Below are 15,896 nucleotides of genomic sequence, written 5' to 3'. Positions count from 1 at the left end.
AAAAAACCACCAAAAAACAAAAAAAGCCAGCAAGAAAAAAGAAAGGTCCTAAATCTTACTTAATCTTTACTCCATCACCTCATTTGATAGGTATGTTGCTGTGTGGAAATGCTGTGTTAAGTATCAAATTCAGCACTAAAACAAATCACTGATGTTACAGTAATTCTTGCAGAACCCATGGAAGGTAGGTAATAACAGGAAAAAAAAAAAAAGGCACGCAGTGCATTACTGAGGTTCAGAGAGATTAAGGGCTGAATGTTGAGCTATGCCCAACGGAACTGAATCAAAGGAGTTAAGTAAGAAATTTTACAAGTCTCTTATTTGAAGCACAAGTTTGTAGCTAACCTAAAAAAAGGACACTGGATCAGTATGTGATTACCAAACTGCAGTGTGTTCTAGTTGTTGTTTCCTACTCTGCTGAACTTTTGGTACTGGAAGAATATTTGGTTATTAGTTTACAGAAACCTTTTTGTCACTTTTTCACAGATTAAGAACAAAGACTTGACTACACATGTAAGATCCATGGTGAGGATTCACAAATCATGGATAGAGCTTACTGTATGAAGTACAATTTTCTGCTTTTATTTTAATGCCATTCACTTGTCCTCTGTTTTCCTAGTTCTGCAACCGTTTCTAACATTTAAATCACGCTTTTGAATCCAGTATTAAGTAGGAACTGGAGTAAATACTCTCTCATAATGAATCCTGTCATAATTTCATGATAAAGACTTCCTTCTCATAAAATAATTGTCGTATCGTATGAATTTAAGCTCTGAGTACATTATTTTATGTTATATAGTATATGTTGTCTTCTTGCTATCTTCAGAGATACCCTAAATACACTGAGTGATGTCAAACCTGACCAGCAAGCCAGCACCCTTGACTGAGTACCTCTTCACTTGTGCCAGACTATGTGTTGGCTCTGAGAGGTATCTCATGAGATCACAGCTTGCTTCTGACACTAGCCTACCACTGGAGAATGGCTCCCAGTGTGGCAGACAGCCACAGTGAGAGCCAGCAGGGACTTTCTCCCTGATGTCACACTGAACTCTCAAAATCTGCTATACTGCTTTATTCAGCTCCAAGGAACTTCAGGACAATAACAACCTTTTGGTGTCCTAGGCTTCTCACTCTTACCGACTCTTCCCTGTTTCTCCAAACATATTTTTTCACAACTTTGCAAATTCTTAAAAACAGCAGGTTTACGGTCTCTCACTTCCCACCAACTTCGCACTGTTGAGGTTTCTGGGTAACAGAACAGATCTCAGTGGCAATTCACTTTCTGAAGGTTTTTAACTCTTGGTGTTACTTTGTTTTGCTTCTTTCCTAGAATGTTGTTTGAGAACTGGCATCAAGTGAGGATGAGAAGAGAGGAGGAGCATTCACTCTTGCACTGTAGGGCTGCTGGACAGTTCTTGATCTCATTTCTTACCCCAAGAACTGCAGGTCATATCATCACAGGTGTATCATTTCAATTAATAGTTTCTCTAAATTAATGTTATCTCAGAAAAATGGCTAGTTTCCAAATAACATGGATGTATAAATTTTGAACAAAATGCAGAAAAATTCTGAAGCTGAAGATAGATAAACACTATGCTTTTCCTTGAACATATGCTTTTTTCCTAGTTGAAAATTGGTGCAGTGCTGACTCAGGCAACTTCGTGGTAAAAAATGTCCAAGGAAATCAGCTTTTCATCTGTAGTGATCAAGCTATTGTAAAAATATTTTAGTCATTTTGAAAAAATATATGTCTAGTTCAAAGAATACACTGTAGTTTCTATCTTATAAATCTGACCCAGGAGTTTTGGGGGCAACAACTTCCTTTTCAAGAGTGAAAAAAGTGAATAGCTATCTGCCACTTTTCTATGAGTTGACTTCTCTCAGATAAGTCAATATTTATGTATACAGAATTAATACATGAACAGAAAATCCTAAAACTACAGTCTCTCTCTCCAACACTTCTACACTGGATGCAAATTTAACACTAGTGATTCCAAGGATGAGAAGGACAGAGAAAGCAGATTTCTTTGTCTCCTGGGAATTTTGTTTCTTGCAGAATCTTAAAGAGAAGCTGCTATTAACTCATCAAGACTCTTTTCAGGAAGAGAGTAGTTTTCTTTTGATATTTGAAACATTAGTAAGATGGACTTAACTACCCTAGCTGGAACTTGTGCATTTTTCTCAAATACTAGCTTGTCACATTCTTAAAACAGCTTAGTATTTTCCCCAGTAATGTTTTATATCCTTGTTTCTTTTCTTTGATTTAAAAAACAAAAACAAACACAATACCTCCCTCCCCCAACAAAACAAAACAAAACAAAACGAGGATTTTTTTATTTAACTTGGTTCACTCAGACCCATAGCGTTGGGAAATTAAACTTGCATATGGCTTCTGTGTTATTCTGCATTACTGTCTTTCATCATCCACATACACTATGTAGAATCCTGATGTCTGATTTTTTTCTTTAGTTAATATCTCTAGAGCTATTTGTGGTTGCTGTTCTCTGAATGTGAGCACATTGCTCTGGTAGTAATTGGAGGTAAAACAGTCATGGTCCATCTTTGAGAGCTATTGCAAAACAGTTGGATTATATCTTTGGATCTTACAGCTTAAAATGGAAAAGTCAAATGATAGGTAATGAACTGAATGTATTCTTTAAATACTATCTGTCAGTTACAGGACAGTTAGACCACGATAAGGTTATCCTAACAGTGTCATATTTCATCTTCTCTACGAAACTTTTTCATTTAATTATGTCCATGAGAATCTTGGAGACCAAAAGAAATTATTCATGCCAGGAATTAAATAATACTGTACAGGAAATTGTTAGAGTCACTTTTGCTTTCAAAGTCTGCTCAGTTTTTCAGTTCCAGTGAGAACATCACTCACGTATATCTACATCAGCAATTAGTCATGCACTGGACACGTGAATTGCATTACTGGATCTCACTGAATAATTGTTTTTATGGGTTTTTATGTTATGGCATTAGTTCCTGAAAGCTATTATCACCATATTTTACCACTTATTTGGACAGTGAAGATACTATTTAAGGCAATCTTAAGAGAAAGTGCTTTTAGTAATTCTTGAGTTGTCAAGGTAAATTTTTCGAAGGAGGTGTGGCAAAAGCTCGCCAGAGTTCCATAGGCATTGAATGTACTTCATGGATGGTAGCAAATAGTAGGAAACAACAGACAATGTTCCCACTGTTCTCAAATAACTACAAAATCATTTATTTAGAGATTGATTAAAGTTGTGTTTCAGTGCATTCACTGCTAAGCAGACTGGGCAAGTTCTTAGGAGAAAGTAGTATAGATTTCTGACTGGTGACTTCATTCTTTATGTGTGCTAATTAGGATCTATAAATAATAGGTTTTTGTCCTGTGGTATCGTAACCATCTCAAAAGGGGATGGTTTTGTTTCTCTTTTTAGTTCTAGACTGTATTGATTAGTACACTTCTTGAAACTAGTTTTACATAAAATTAAGATAATGCTGTTTGTTCTTTGATATAGGTGAATAGTCTAGAATTTAGTACACATAACCACGTGTACAACACAGAGTAATTTTTTAATGAGACACAGCTCCCTAACATTATTTAACGCTCATTACATTGTCAGCTGCAGTAATTGTAGAATTCTTACTGGTATTGATTATTGTTTCTGCAAGTTTCTCTTATTTCTACTCCATGGTTTTGAGGTTATCTGTGAACAGAATTTTTACCCTTCTGAAGTTTTGTTCTATTTTAATTCTTAAGAATTTTGCAAACGTTGTGACTGATAACGTATAGTCTTGCATATAGAGTAGCTTGAAGTACTTTGAGGGAAATTCAGAGGATAATAATATATACATACATTTTTAGTGGTGTTTTTGGAATAGCAGTGGTGTGTCACTACGTTTACAAGCTTGTCTTCGTCTTTTCTACTTCTGTTGAACACCTGGGGATTTGATTCTTATATGAAGTGGAGTTGAGGTGGGAAGCACAACAGTTTGCACATTAAAAATAGGACTGAAAAAGAAAATACCACTTGGCCCTGCTTTGGAATCAGGTGCAAGGACTTGCTTCAAACTATCATTTTCACAAGTTAATCCTATAACTTTTCCCAGTTGTGAATACTTTATCTTTTGACGCTGGCTTAGGGCATATTATTATACAACTTTAACATGCTGGATCAAGTGGGCTGTATAAATGCCTCCCTCGTAGAGCATAAAAGCATTTATTAAGTATTTTCTTTGCTTGATTAACTGTTTCCAACAATGAATATTTTGTTGGTTTTATCACAATGTATAGGGATGAGCAGTATTGCAAATGTAAGATCAGTTTGGATGGTATAAATACTATCTGAAAATTTTGTTTAGCAGTTAAAATTAAAAAAAGATTGTTATTAACATTTCATATATACTATAAGTTGTATTTAGAAATTGCATATTGTTTGGTTGCCAAGTTGCAACAATTTCATTAATACTTTTATTGTATAAATGAGTTGGGTAAATCACTGATTTATGGTGTTTATGTAAATCAAATACAGCCAAGTTTGAGTGAAAACTTACAGACCTGGTGAGGTACAGATACAAATTACAAATCTACTGTATTGATTTAACTTTATTATATATAAAAATGTGAAGCATCTTCCCAAAAACGTTTTACAAGCTGTAAGCAAAAATGAAGCTGAACACTATGAAGTAAATCTGTTGAGTGGTTTGATTTCAGCTGAAGTAGACAAGGTCTCTAAGGAAAGTTACAGTAAATATTACTGGGTTTGATCTTTATTATCTTCTGTACTCCTAGGTAAAAAATAGCAATATCATTGGAGTCCAACAATTAAACATATTAATTGCTTAGTCATGCCGAAGTTATTGAGGCATTGTCAGAGGTACCTCTGTCAAGGAGTGGCATTTCTTTTTTGTACACACAGTGTAATTGTTTTGATTGAATCATTTGCTGACATTGTTTTATAAACAGGATGAATATGGAATTAGCTCCAGGCTTCAGGATCTCATGCCATAGGCACTAGGTAACAACAAATGCTATCGTGAGTCCCAATGAAGAGAGTGAGGGAATTTGAAGGCAAGTTGCAAGCACAAGGAATCATGAATACAGGGAAATACAGAGAGTTGTATTTAATCTAATTTATCAGTAGTAATTGCTGTGACACTTCTGTTCCTGACATGGGTAAATTTTGTAAGGTCATTTTGTGAAGTCTGAGATCTTGCTGGCAGCAGAGTTCTTGTGAATATGCTGAGAAAGCAAGCAAACTTCAAATCAGTATTCCTGTGCTGCAGACCTATTGTTAGTGGAAATGTTATTGATGTGTGCAGATACATCAGTTTGTAGATTTCATTTTTAGTTGACTACATTAATCAGGGTTTCATCCATCTTTGACTGTACATTGATTTGAGGTGGGAGAAGAGAAGGAAAAAGGAGCAAGTAATCATGATAGAATTCCACTGAAGTTGATAGAATAAGCCACCATAAAGCTGTTGACAGATTTTATAGACCCATCCAAGCAGCACTCATGGATGGCTTGTTGCTGAGGAAACAGTGGCTATCAGGCTGATACTTTTTAAGTGAATATGGGCAGGTTCATTTCTGTGGGTGTGCATTTGGTCAAAAGCTCTAGAATGACAGCAGCCACCTGTTTATGGAATCCACCCTCTACAGGAGCAGCTCCTAGTTGCTTTTGGAGTGTAGACGTTGTTGACTTAAAGGGTCTGCGAAAACTAGTTTGACATCAGGAAGAAAGCAATAACCATAATCATGTATGTGTCACAGCTCAGCCATTATTCGGCGTGTGTCTGGCTGCAGCACCCCAATGCTGTGTTAGGGCTATTCACTGTTATCCAGAACCTGCAGTTACTGTGATTACAGGTGATATCACCCCAACATACTCCTGGACCTGACCAATCATGACGTATACTTCATTCATTTTAGGAACCTTATGCAACAGATGTACATCTTCTGTGTACTTCTGAATTCCAACTTCTCTTTGGTTATGCTACCATATTCTTCCTTTCTTGTAGCATGAACACTCGTGTATTCAGTATTAATAATGATAAACTCTGCCAGTTTGGCTATTTTTGTCTGTACAATATGACTGTAAAAGAACAAAGGATAGTCCTCTGGCAAATCCTTTTAGAATTCTATATTGGTCCTTGGCACAGAAATAGCAGGGCTTTTCTGAGATTATTTAAACTATCAACCCTGGGTTTGCCATCTTCTGTGCTTTAGTATTATTCCCAGAGTTGCTCTGTCTAATTTTTAGTGTAGTGTAGATGGTTTGAATTTTAGTATGAGTTTTTTGTTGGGGATACTCTTGTAGCACATTAGAAATGCAACAATTAAAGTTTCCATGTATCTTGCACTGAAAAAAAAATAAAAATGTTAAGACCTTCAAAGTACATTCAAAAGGTACTTCTATATAGAAGAACTGATATGAGTAGCAAAGATAGTTTATATCACGAGGAAGTTGCTGACTTTGTTGACAGTTTGGGTGACTTTTATAACCGCCTCAGCTTTGGTTGCAGTGCAGCAGTAGTATATACGGTAAAATTTATCCATTTTTCAAATTAACTGAATAGTCAGCCAAAGAAAGTTGATTTTGGAGGGCATTAGAGAACATGGTTCATGTTAAGCCTTCCATCCATTCAAAGGACACAATGTCATCACAGAGGATATTGGGGGCGTAGCATAACAAAAATTCAAGGAAAAACAGTATGATGGCAGGAATGAGTGATTGAAAAGTGATGTTTATCCAGTAACTTTCCAACACATTAAGAGTAACAAACTGCTGCAAGTTTTATTTGGTATTGTACTAAGAGAAGAAATATGTAACTGAATTTTAGATAAGAAGCTGCGATCAGTTTAGCTCCGTGTAAGCTCTATTTTCTCGCCCACAAGATGAGAGTAAGGAAGTAGGTGATAAACTCCAATTGCTGACTTGTGAAAAGGAATTAAAGCCACATGAACTCTCTCCAGCAGAGGTATACCAAATAATTTTTAAGATGGTATCTCATCTGCAAGCTGAGCAAGGTGGTTTTTGTTACTAATATATACACATCTTATACATCTCATTAACAGCCATGACTGAAAATTCTGTTGCGCATTCGGCTGATCTATCTCCATATAGTTTCTTCATCCATTCTTTGGAGGTTTGACTTTGTGGTCTGAAAGTATTGATGAAGAGGGCAGATAGATAGGTATTTCTTTGATTTGACGTTTTAAGGACTTTTGTATTGAGTGTAAAACCCACAGTGCAATAATATGTTACCTATGCTAATTCTATGGCCTGTTAAATACAAATTTGTTCATTAATTTGCATAAACAGCTTTATTATATGCTATGCAGAATCATAGATTTGAAGTTTTCCAACAGAAATAATACTTCCTGACAGAGGCAATCTCGGTCACCTTAATTTAATCAAATTTATTATGACTTCTCAGTCTCATATTTGCATTTTAGTTGAAAAGATAGAATTATATTACTCTCCTGAAACTGCTGAAGGGTATATAAAATTATGTCTCAGATCACTACTTACTGGTAAGAGGTCAAACTTCACCATGTTTAATACCTGAAAGAGAAAGATACGGAGTTTCTGAGTATTTTAAGAAGAGTCCTAGGTGTTATAATTAAATCAGTCTGCAGTGGGTATATCCTTCACAAGCTGCCTGGAAGGGCTTTCACCTAATGTAATTTATATGAAGGAAAAGAAAGGCAATGAAGCAGCAGAGAACTCTCAAACCAATTGGCAGCAAGCCATCTGTTAAGCAACCACAACTACGTCAAAGATATCTAAAAATATATCAGTTGGTTTGGGAACATAATGCTCTAACTCCAATAAAAAGACACTTTGAATACTATCAAAAACATGTTTCAGAATATTTGGATCTATTCATATAGCAATGAGATACAAAAGAAATGTTCTCATCGACGTTGTTACTGAATCCTGAAAAGTGGTAGTTCAAAATAATTATCTAACTGTTAATGTCACTTATGTCAGGAGCAGAAACTTCATTTCTTCAAGTCCCATTTTCTCTTTCTCTGGTTCCCCTACAGTCTGACAGCTGTATAGAATTCTGTCTTCCATTTTCCTCCTTATGAGTTTTCCCCTCGTGTATTTTCAGTCCGTGGTACCTTGTGCAGCCTTATTCCCATCCTACTCACTTCATTCCCTTGCCCTCACTGTGCTCTCTAGAGAAGGTACAAGTGCCGTGGCTCCATGCAGCAGGCAAGGGCTGACTGGTGGGGCTACCAACAACTCTGTTGCAGTATTTTCTTTTACAGATTTCTGGGTTTCGTGTCAAACAGGGTAAAGTTATGAGATTGTTACATGTCTTAAAACTGAAAACCGTCAGATATTGTGACTTAAAATGAAAAAATATCTATTGGTAAGTCTGTCACACCCTGAAAACAGCTGATTACGTTTATATTAGAATGCTTCAGTTTTGTCCATTACTGTAACGTATATACTATTTTTTCTGTTAATATGCTCAGGACATTTCTTGCTCAGTCATTCTCTAATCCTGTCAAGTGACTGAAGAAAACTGAGTTGTGCTATAAGGTCTTGGCTTCAATACGCTAGGTGCTTACCTGATGATTTTCTTTATAAGTATCATTAAAGGCATCTGAAATTCCCCATGACACAAAGTTTTACAATCTTAACTCAACCTTGCTATAGTATTGGTAAAGCACGGAAGAGCTGGGTCACTGTCAGGCTTTAACAGGTTGCCTCTGTGCAGACTCTGGTGCCAGGCTGTAACTTCCTGGTGAGATGCAGGCAATATGGAGTTTCTGCATCTCTCTTCCTCGCTTCCTTCAGTCTTGAAAGATGTTTTAGAAAACTTCTCCAGAAGCACTTCAGTATACTTTTAGGTGAAACTAACTGATAACTTACAGATAGATACAAACTATCTGTAAATCATTGCAGCATCCTTAATTTCATTCATATGTTTGTGTGTGGCCGGAACGGGCTTCCTGGTGTGATGGTGAGTCCATGTTCTGTACGCCATGCATTTAAAGAAAGCTATTTAAATAAAGCTTATTTAAGGACATCCCTAGAGCAGATGTCACTGTGAAAGATGTTTACTTAGCAGCAGCCATTTTGGTTACATCTGTGTCCAGTTAGACTGTAGGAAGCATTTCCCTGTCTGTAGAAGTCTGCCTGCAGAAATGAATACAAGCATACATATTTTGAAACAAGTATTTTTAGAAACTTATGTTGAGGGCTGTACTGCTACTTCGACTTTCTGCCCTTTCAGATTTTGCTGCTGCTCAGTTTATACATTTTTAATAATCACATTGGCTGCTAGCAGTGACATTTTGTGAAGGTCATTTTTCTTGTGAAGTTAGAGAATGGACTTGAATTTCACTGAAGGACTCCCGGAGCTGCAGGGTCATTGTTTGTGGAGCTCTTTTGCATCTTGTACTACCTTTGAAGCCTATTTAGAATTTTAACTAATGATATCTTCAAAGTGTCACTGTGCTCAAGGGCAGAAAAGAAATCTCAAAATGCACTTTATATTTAAAACTAGTCTTGAATATCTTTGAAGCATGGCATTAGCTGAAAATAAAAGGCATAGTATATACTTACTGTGTATGCACACACAGAGAAGAGACTTCCGTGTTTCACCAAGTTTTTCATTGTCAGCAAAATGTCCATACAACACTGCAGAGCATTTTTCTTCAGAATTTTTAATGTGTAATTGCTAATTTAATACCTCAGTGGTTGGGTACCTTTTAGCATTCTTCCTCAATGCAGATATTTTAATTTTGCCCATATTATTGAGTAGATTTGCTGGAAATAAGAGACTGTGCTATTAGCTACTGAATTGAAAGTGTTTGGTTTTCTATAAACCAAAGTTCCAGCTTCCCACAGTAGCACATACCAAGTTGCTTTTTGATAAACTATCTGATAATTTACTTGGTAGTTGCGTCTGATGCCTTCTGATACTGACATATTTCTCTAAAAAACATTAAATGTTAGTGGTAATATTTGAGAAGGGCCAGTGGAATACTTGTACTGCTTTTTTTGTTTTCTTTTGTTTTTCTGGTTTATGTATTTCTTTCTGTGAAGTGTTCTTGCTGTGTGACTACTGGCATGGGTGTCCAATCTTTTGGCTTTCCTGGGCCACACTGTATGAACAGGAATTGTCTTGGGCTGCATAGACTGGTTGCTCTGAAAGTAATGCCTCCTATTTATTTTCATGGAAACTACAGCAGATATGAAGAGCACAACGACGCTGTTTAATAAAGCTCATTCTCAGCTACAAAATGCTATTTTTCAGTGGGGTCATTACCATTAGCTATGCATTTGTAAACAAGGGCCTGCATGTTCTGCTTCTCAAAATCTGCAACAGCAGAGGTGACCCACTGTTAGGGTCATCACTGCTGAAATGCACCACCCACCGCCACACTGTGCTCACATCCACTGTTAGGTCTCCATAAACATTCAGCAAGCATCAATGAATGTCAGTAGGTGCAACTTTTTTCCCCATGGAGGAATTAAGGGCCACATCTTTGCTTCATACACTCTTTCATGTCAGATGCCATCTTGTCAGATTGCCCATCTGCTACTATCGGTCACACAGCAACAAAATGTAATGGAATATTGGTGGGAATTTTCAACCTCTGCTGCTATACCACCAACATCTACCTCTGACATTGTAGGCTGATGTCATAAAATAAGAGGCATTATTTTCAGGGTAGCCTTCATAAATATAACATAGTTCCTCTGTATAAGTAACATTTTTTTTTAATCTTTAGTATTTTTTATTCAAATCAAAGAAGAAAAACATAAATGAGTAGCATATTTGACTGTGATTTTGCAGAACAAATGCATCAGTCTTGTTCTATGGAAGTGGCTGCAATTCTTATGAGTTCGCAAGGTCTCATCAGAGATTTTTATGAAATTTTCTCCTCCTGTGCTTCATCCTTGAAAACAGTTGTTCACTAATGTACGTACAGTCAAATTGATGACATGAATAAGGTGTGACTGTGAAGGGAGGGATTTTTTTCTCTGATAATATAGGGCTCATAACAAACACGATCACATTTTTCTTTGAGTTGCATATATGATCTCAACACAGTATGTTCCGTTTGAAAATTTGCAGGTTATTTATTTACGGCAATTGAAAACAGAATCACAAATATGCCAAAAAAAAAAAATTAATTATTTTTTCAGCACTCTTGAAGCCTATTCTTAAATTTCTTTATCAAAACAGAAAACACAGCTGCATTTTTTTTTTTTTTGGCTGTTCACAGGACTGTGGCCTGTAGCCAATGTATCAAGATGCATAAAATTATTTCCCATAACTTGAATTGGCACTTCACTGTGCCCTCCTTGTGCCCTGATTTTAGCTCAGGCAGAGTTAATAGCACACTGATGGCTTGACTGTTGTGAGCAATGGGTATGCACCCAGTACTGGGCAGTGCTGCCACCTTTATAGTGCAGGGCAGAGTGGGCTGGCCAGAACTGAACCATGGCTTGGTCATGCCTGGATTACTGGATCCTTCTCATAGGGATGCCATTGAAAAAACTTTTAAGCTGTGTTTTTCTTCTCTATGACATTGTTTTGTAAACTGGGACCTTATAAAAGTATTAAGATCTGAGTTGTAATCTTTCCCACAAAATCATTTATCTGGATTTCTTCCATTATATTCTTTAGTATATCAAACTGCCGAGAATATTTAGCTTATTCAGTGTGTCCTTACATTTAAGACATGTTTTTCTGTCTTGGTAGCTGTGCCATTAAAGCATAGTAGTTTGACTGGATGTTTTACAGTGGATTTCATAGTTTTATGAGCATTGCAAATGTTTTAGTTGTGACAAGCAATGTAGAATCTTGAATCATAATGGGAATCAAGGTGTTCCGATGACAAGCATCCACTGTGAGAGAAAATGAAAGGAGGGTAGGATTGTAACCTTCCTTTGAGGTATTTTGCCCAAAAACAAATTGGAGGCTGGGAAACCAGAGCAAGTTGGGCATTTAAGAAAATTTGTGTTAGAAAGGAAAGACAGAAGTTTGTGAATATTCCTGGAAAATCATTTCACAGCTGATACCCTGTATAACAAAAGGACTTAACACAGAAGAATTTTCAGACTCTGCTTCCAGGCTTCTCACTGCCCACAGCATAGAAACTGCTTGTGAATAAAAGCCACCAGCTTGTTTGGAATCGCTGTTTTGCTGACATGATCAAATGGGAAGGCGTCAGCCTCTGGCCATTATCATTACCATTTTACTATTTTCTTGCTTTCCTGCTACATGGGTTTCCCTTTGCAATTTTTTTGTTTTGTTTTCTGCACAGACCTATTTGCCCTTCTTGAAGCTGGGAAAATCTCACCTGGAAAATGTGACAGATTGGGGAGAAAGAACAAATCATTATATACAGTCTACTCTTTGCTTATTCACAAATATTCTTACCTTTTTGCTAGAGGGAGTTGTTGTTCATGTGGTCTTCGTTAGTATTTCCTCCATATATAGGGTCTTGACTTTTAACATTTTCTGTAGGTATCCTCACAATAAATACAGCTAACAGTGCTTCTTCCCACCCCCTTGTCTTTCCCTATTTTACACAATCTTCAACATATCCTTCAACATATTCCAGTGCTGAGAGTTTATCAAGGACATCTTTTGGCTCTGAAGCAAATAAAAAAAGATTTTCCTACCCAAATTTAAGTTTATTTAATATTTTTCTAGTCCTTGTTATTTTTCACTTACTTTGCTATTTAATCTTTGGTTGCAGGCCACTAAAGAAGTAATAGAGCGAGAAGCCCCGGGGATGGCCCTTGCAATGCTGATGGGATCACTTAATGTAACTCCTCTGGGCATGCTCTCTAGGTAAGAATATTTCCTTCAGAATATGAAGTGAACTTTTTCCTTAGTAATATACAAGGTATTGGGATGACTATATAAAAATAGATTACTGATGTTATCAGGACTAGAAGTCATAATTTTAGAGAAGTGGTCAGATTCCAACAATGGTAATTGCATTCTTTTATTTAATTCCCTCTATAGTCTCTCTTAAATGCAGCATCTTTATGTATTTTCTGTGCTAAGCCATTTGTAATATTGATGAATGCTGTTAAACAGCTTTTCACCCTAGAGCTGTGACACTTCAGTGGGAGTGAAGAATTCTTCTGTATGTTGTTTATCAAGTACTAAAATGCACAAAAAGAAAACAAACAAACAAAAAACTTGATAAATATAAATGAATTGTTTTTCCTTTTATTCTAGTATCAGCAGAAGTTCTCTGGATACGCTTTCAGATTCAATACATTAAATTCTAGATTTTAGTGTTTCTTGTTGAATAGTTAGCAACAGATATTCCCCATGTTCCTGCTTATCAGTGACACCTCTTGTTACCCCGTATTTCATTCAGGAGTTGAATTATGGATCATTTTCCTATGATAGATTTATTAATATCAATATATTTTTGTAATTTAGTTTGTGCTTGCATGTCATTTCAAGGTAAGGGGCTGTTAGTAGTTTTTTTTCTCATTGCATAATAAGATCATAGCAATAATTACATCAGTAATATATAAAGGAGACACTTTCAAATCTGTTTAAAACTCTCTATTCAGATGCTTTGATTTTTAGAGGACATTTAGATGAGAATTTTACAAATTCAGCAAAGTATTTGAAAACTTTATGTATCACTTTATGTATCTCAAATAACAGCATTACCAAGGTAACATTTTCAGATTCCATAAAAACAAGCAAATATTTTCATTTTTTCATCTGACATAATTTTTGATGTCATAATTTATGTATTTTGAAATTAAAGTATAGCAAAGCTGTATCAAAGAGGGGAACAGTTAATTTAGCTGTTCTGTTTCTGATGACGAGAAAGATACATGATTAGATGACTCTGAATAACCAAGCTTGATTTAGGATGTGATGTGATCAGGATGGCTGAAAGGATGTTTTAATGGTAGTGAAACCAAAATGCTGGACTGCAACCTGTCTTCTGTACATATAGCAAGAAAATATTCCTTAACCTTAAGCTCAAAGTAGTCATTGAAGACAATGGTGGAACTTAATTCCTCTGTGAATCTATAGTGAAAATGTTATGTCAAGATACTACATGCAATCATGTTAAAACTGTAAAAAATTTCCAATGAAAACCTTTACTTCAGGTCTAAATGTAATGAGCATACAAAGGGTCAGTATCTTTATAGCACTATTCAGATCATAATATTAAGTTAAGCATGTGTGCTGTGAAGGAGTTTTTTAGTGAATTTTTCTATCCCACGCTTGAATGTCGTTGACTTAATTTTAAAATGGGGCTCTTACAGATATTCTTTTATTCTGCATGTAATTTGCCAAAAAAAGAAAAACACAGAACTTCATTTTGCAAAATTAAGGTAACACTTTTGTAAATCACATGCTGTTTTGAAAACGTTGGATCACTTGAACACTTGTTGGAATTTTATCACTTGAACTTTTAGAAATGAAGTTATTGGCTCTCTTCCTGACCATGGGGCCAGCATTAGAAAGTGGTGGATTATTTTGTAAACTGTGTTCACAAATACTTATGACAGATGAGAAGCCTCTGAGATGCACATAATGGGGATCCAACTCTGAGGTCCAGTAGGGAGTGTGTTGGATCACAGGCCTTTCAGTGTTTCCTGTTTCTCTGTGACCTTCCAACTGTTCTTGTCCCAGAAATATCTTATTCCTTACCCAAGCCAATTATTCATGCCATTCCAATCCTTACGGAGGCTTTTTAAAGTACCCTCTGCCTTCTTGTGCATTTATTCTGCTTTTACAGTCATAATTTATTCCCAGAAAGGTGTTCCTTTCTTCCACTTTTGCATCAGACCTATATTTTCTTCCAACATCTGTTTTTTCTGTCTCTTTCATTCTGTTTTTCCTTCAACTCTCGTGATTGTATTCCTTTTTTCTCCTCAACTTCTCTATTTTTTAAAAATTTCTATGCGATGCATCAGAAGGCTGTGGATAATGTAAGATCTATAGCATCTACCTGTTGTTCCCCATTTTGAGGCAGATCATTAACTTCTTTCTCAAATTATATTGAATGCATGCACATATGTGTGTTTTTGTTGTGAACAAGCACTATTTTTTGCAAACTATTCAGTTCTTAAATATTTAAGCTTACTTTTGGAATAATAGAATAGAACATTTTACATGTTCTCATGAGAAATTTTTGGCAACTCCATTTCTGTCTTGCCCACTACGTATCTTTGTAATTCTTCAGTGGAGATTTCGTGGAGTTTCCCTTAATTTTAATATGTCATAAACTATAGTTTGATTACCAAAACAATAATAAATGAGCATTTTTCTTTAACTCAAGCTCTTCACTTCGTATTGTCGTAGAATGTTAGTCACTTACCTTTAGGGCATGTAATGTTTAAGAAGTGAGCAGAGGAAGATGGGGGCTTGGAGTCAGGCAGCATTCAAGCTGTCAGTTGAAAAAAAGACTTTTGGTTGGTTTGACTAGAATATCAGAGGTTAATCTTGTGGTACAATACCTGTCTCTGTAGTATTTAACTGTGAGCGTTAGGACAGCTGTCACTAGAATACTTGTTACTTTGCTTGAAAATGCCATGCTACCACAAAATGAAAGTAACTACTGGGAATTATTTATCTAAGAGAAAATGCGAGGAAGTCAGCAACTCAAGAGTTTGGTAATATCCCGTCAATATATATATTTTTTTCCTGTCTTCACTTTGGCTCATGTTCTTTGAAAAAGAGACTGTTACACAGTTTCTCTCCATGTATCTTCCATATTGTGGTTTGATTTTTGCTCTCAACCTTTTTCTTAACTTTATATCTTAGCTCTGTTTTTTTATCACTGTTTTGATAAACAAAGAAAAAAATCAGGAGCCACATGGCTTTTCCTCCACACAAAATCTAGAAGTGTTGGGCTTTTTTTTGTGGTG

At 36.0% G+C, this 15,896-nt stretch overlaps 1 protein-coding gene across 12 annotated transcripts in view; it reads left to right on the top strand.

The window, feature by feature from the left end:
• GPHN (gephyrin) overlaps nucleotides 1–15,896 on the top strand; it is a 227,754-nt gene that overhangs the window by 108,202 nt on the left and 103,656 nt on the right. For all 12 annotated transcript variants that reach the window (XM_031553589.1, XM_031553587.1, XM_031553583.1 and 9 more), the window contains one exon: nucleotides 12,737–12,831. In XM_031553589.1, coding sequence (XP_031409449.1) covers nucleotides 12,737–12,831 — 95 coding nt within the window. The remainder of the gene's footprint in view (nucleotides 1–12,736; nucleotides 12,832–15,896) is intronic.

The sequence above is a fragment of the Meleagris gallopavo genome, chromosome 5, assembly GCF_000146605.3.
Source record: "Meleagris gallopavo isolate NT-WF06-2002-E0010 breed Aviagen turkey brand Nicholas breeding stock chromosome 5, Turkey_5.1, whole genome shotgun sequence".
NCBI classification, from domain to species: Eukaryota; Metazoa; Chordata; class Aves; order Galliformes; family Phasianidae; genus Meleagris; species Meleagris gallopavo.
This window is presented reverse-complemented; position numbering and strand designations above follow the sequence as displayed.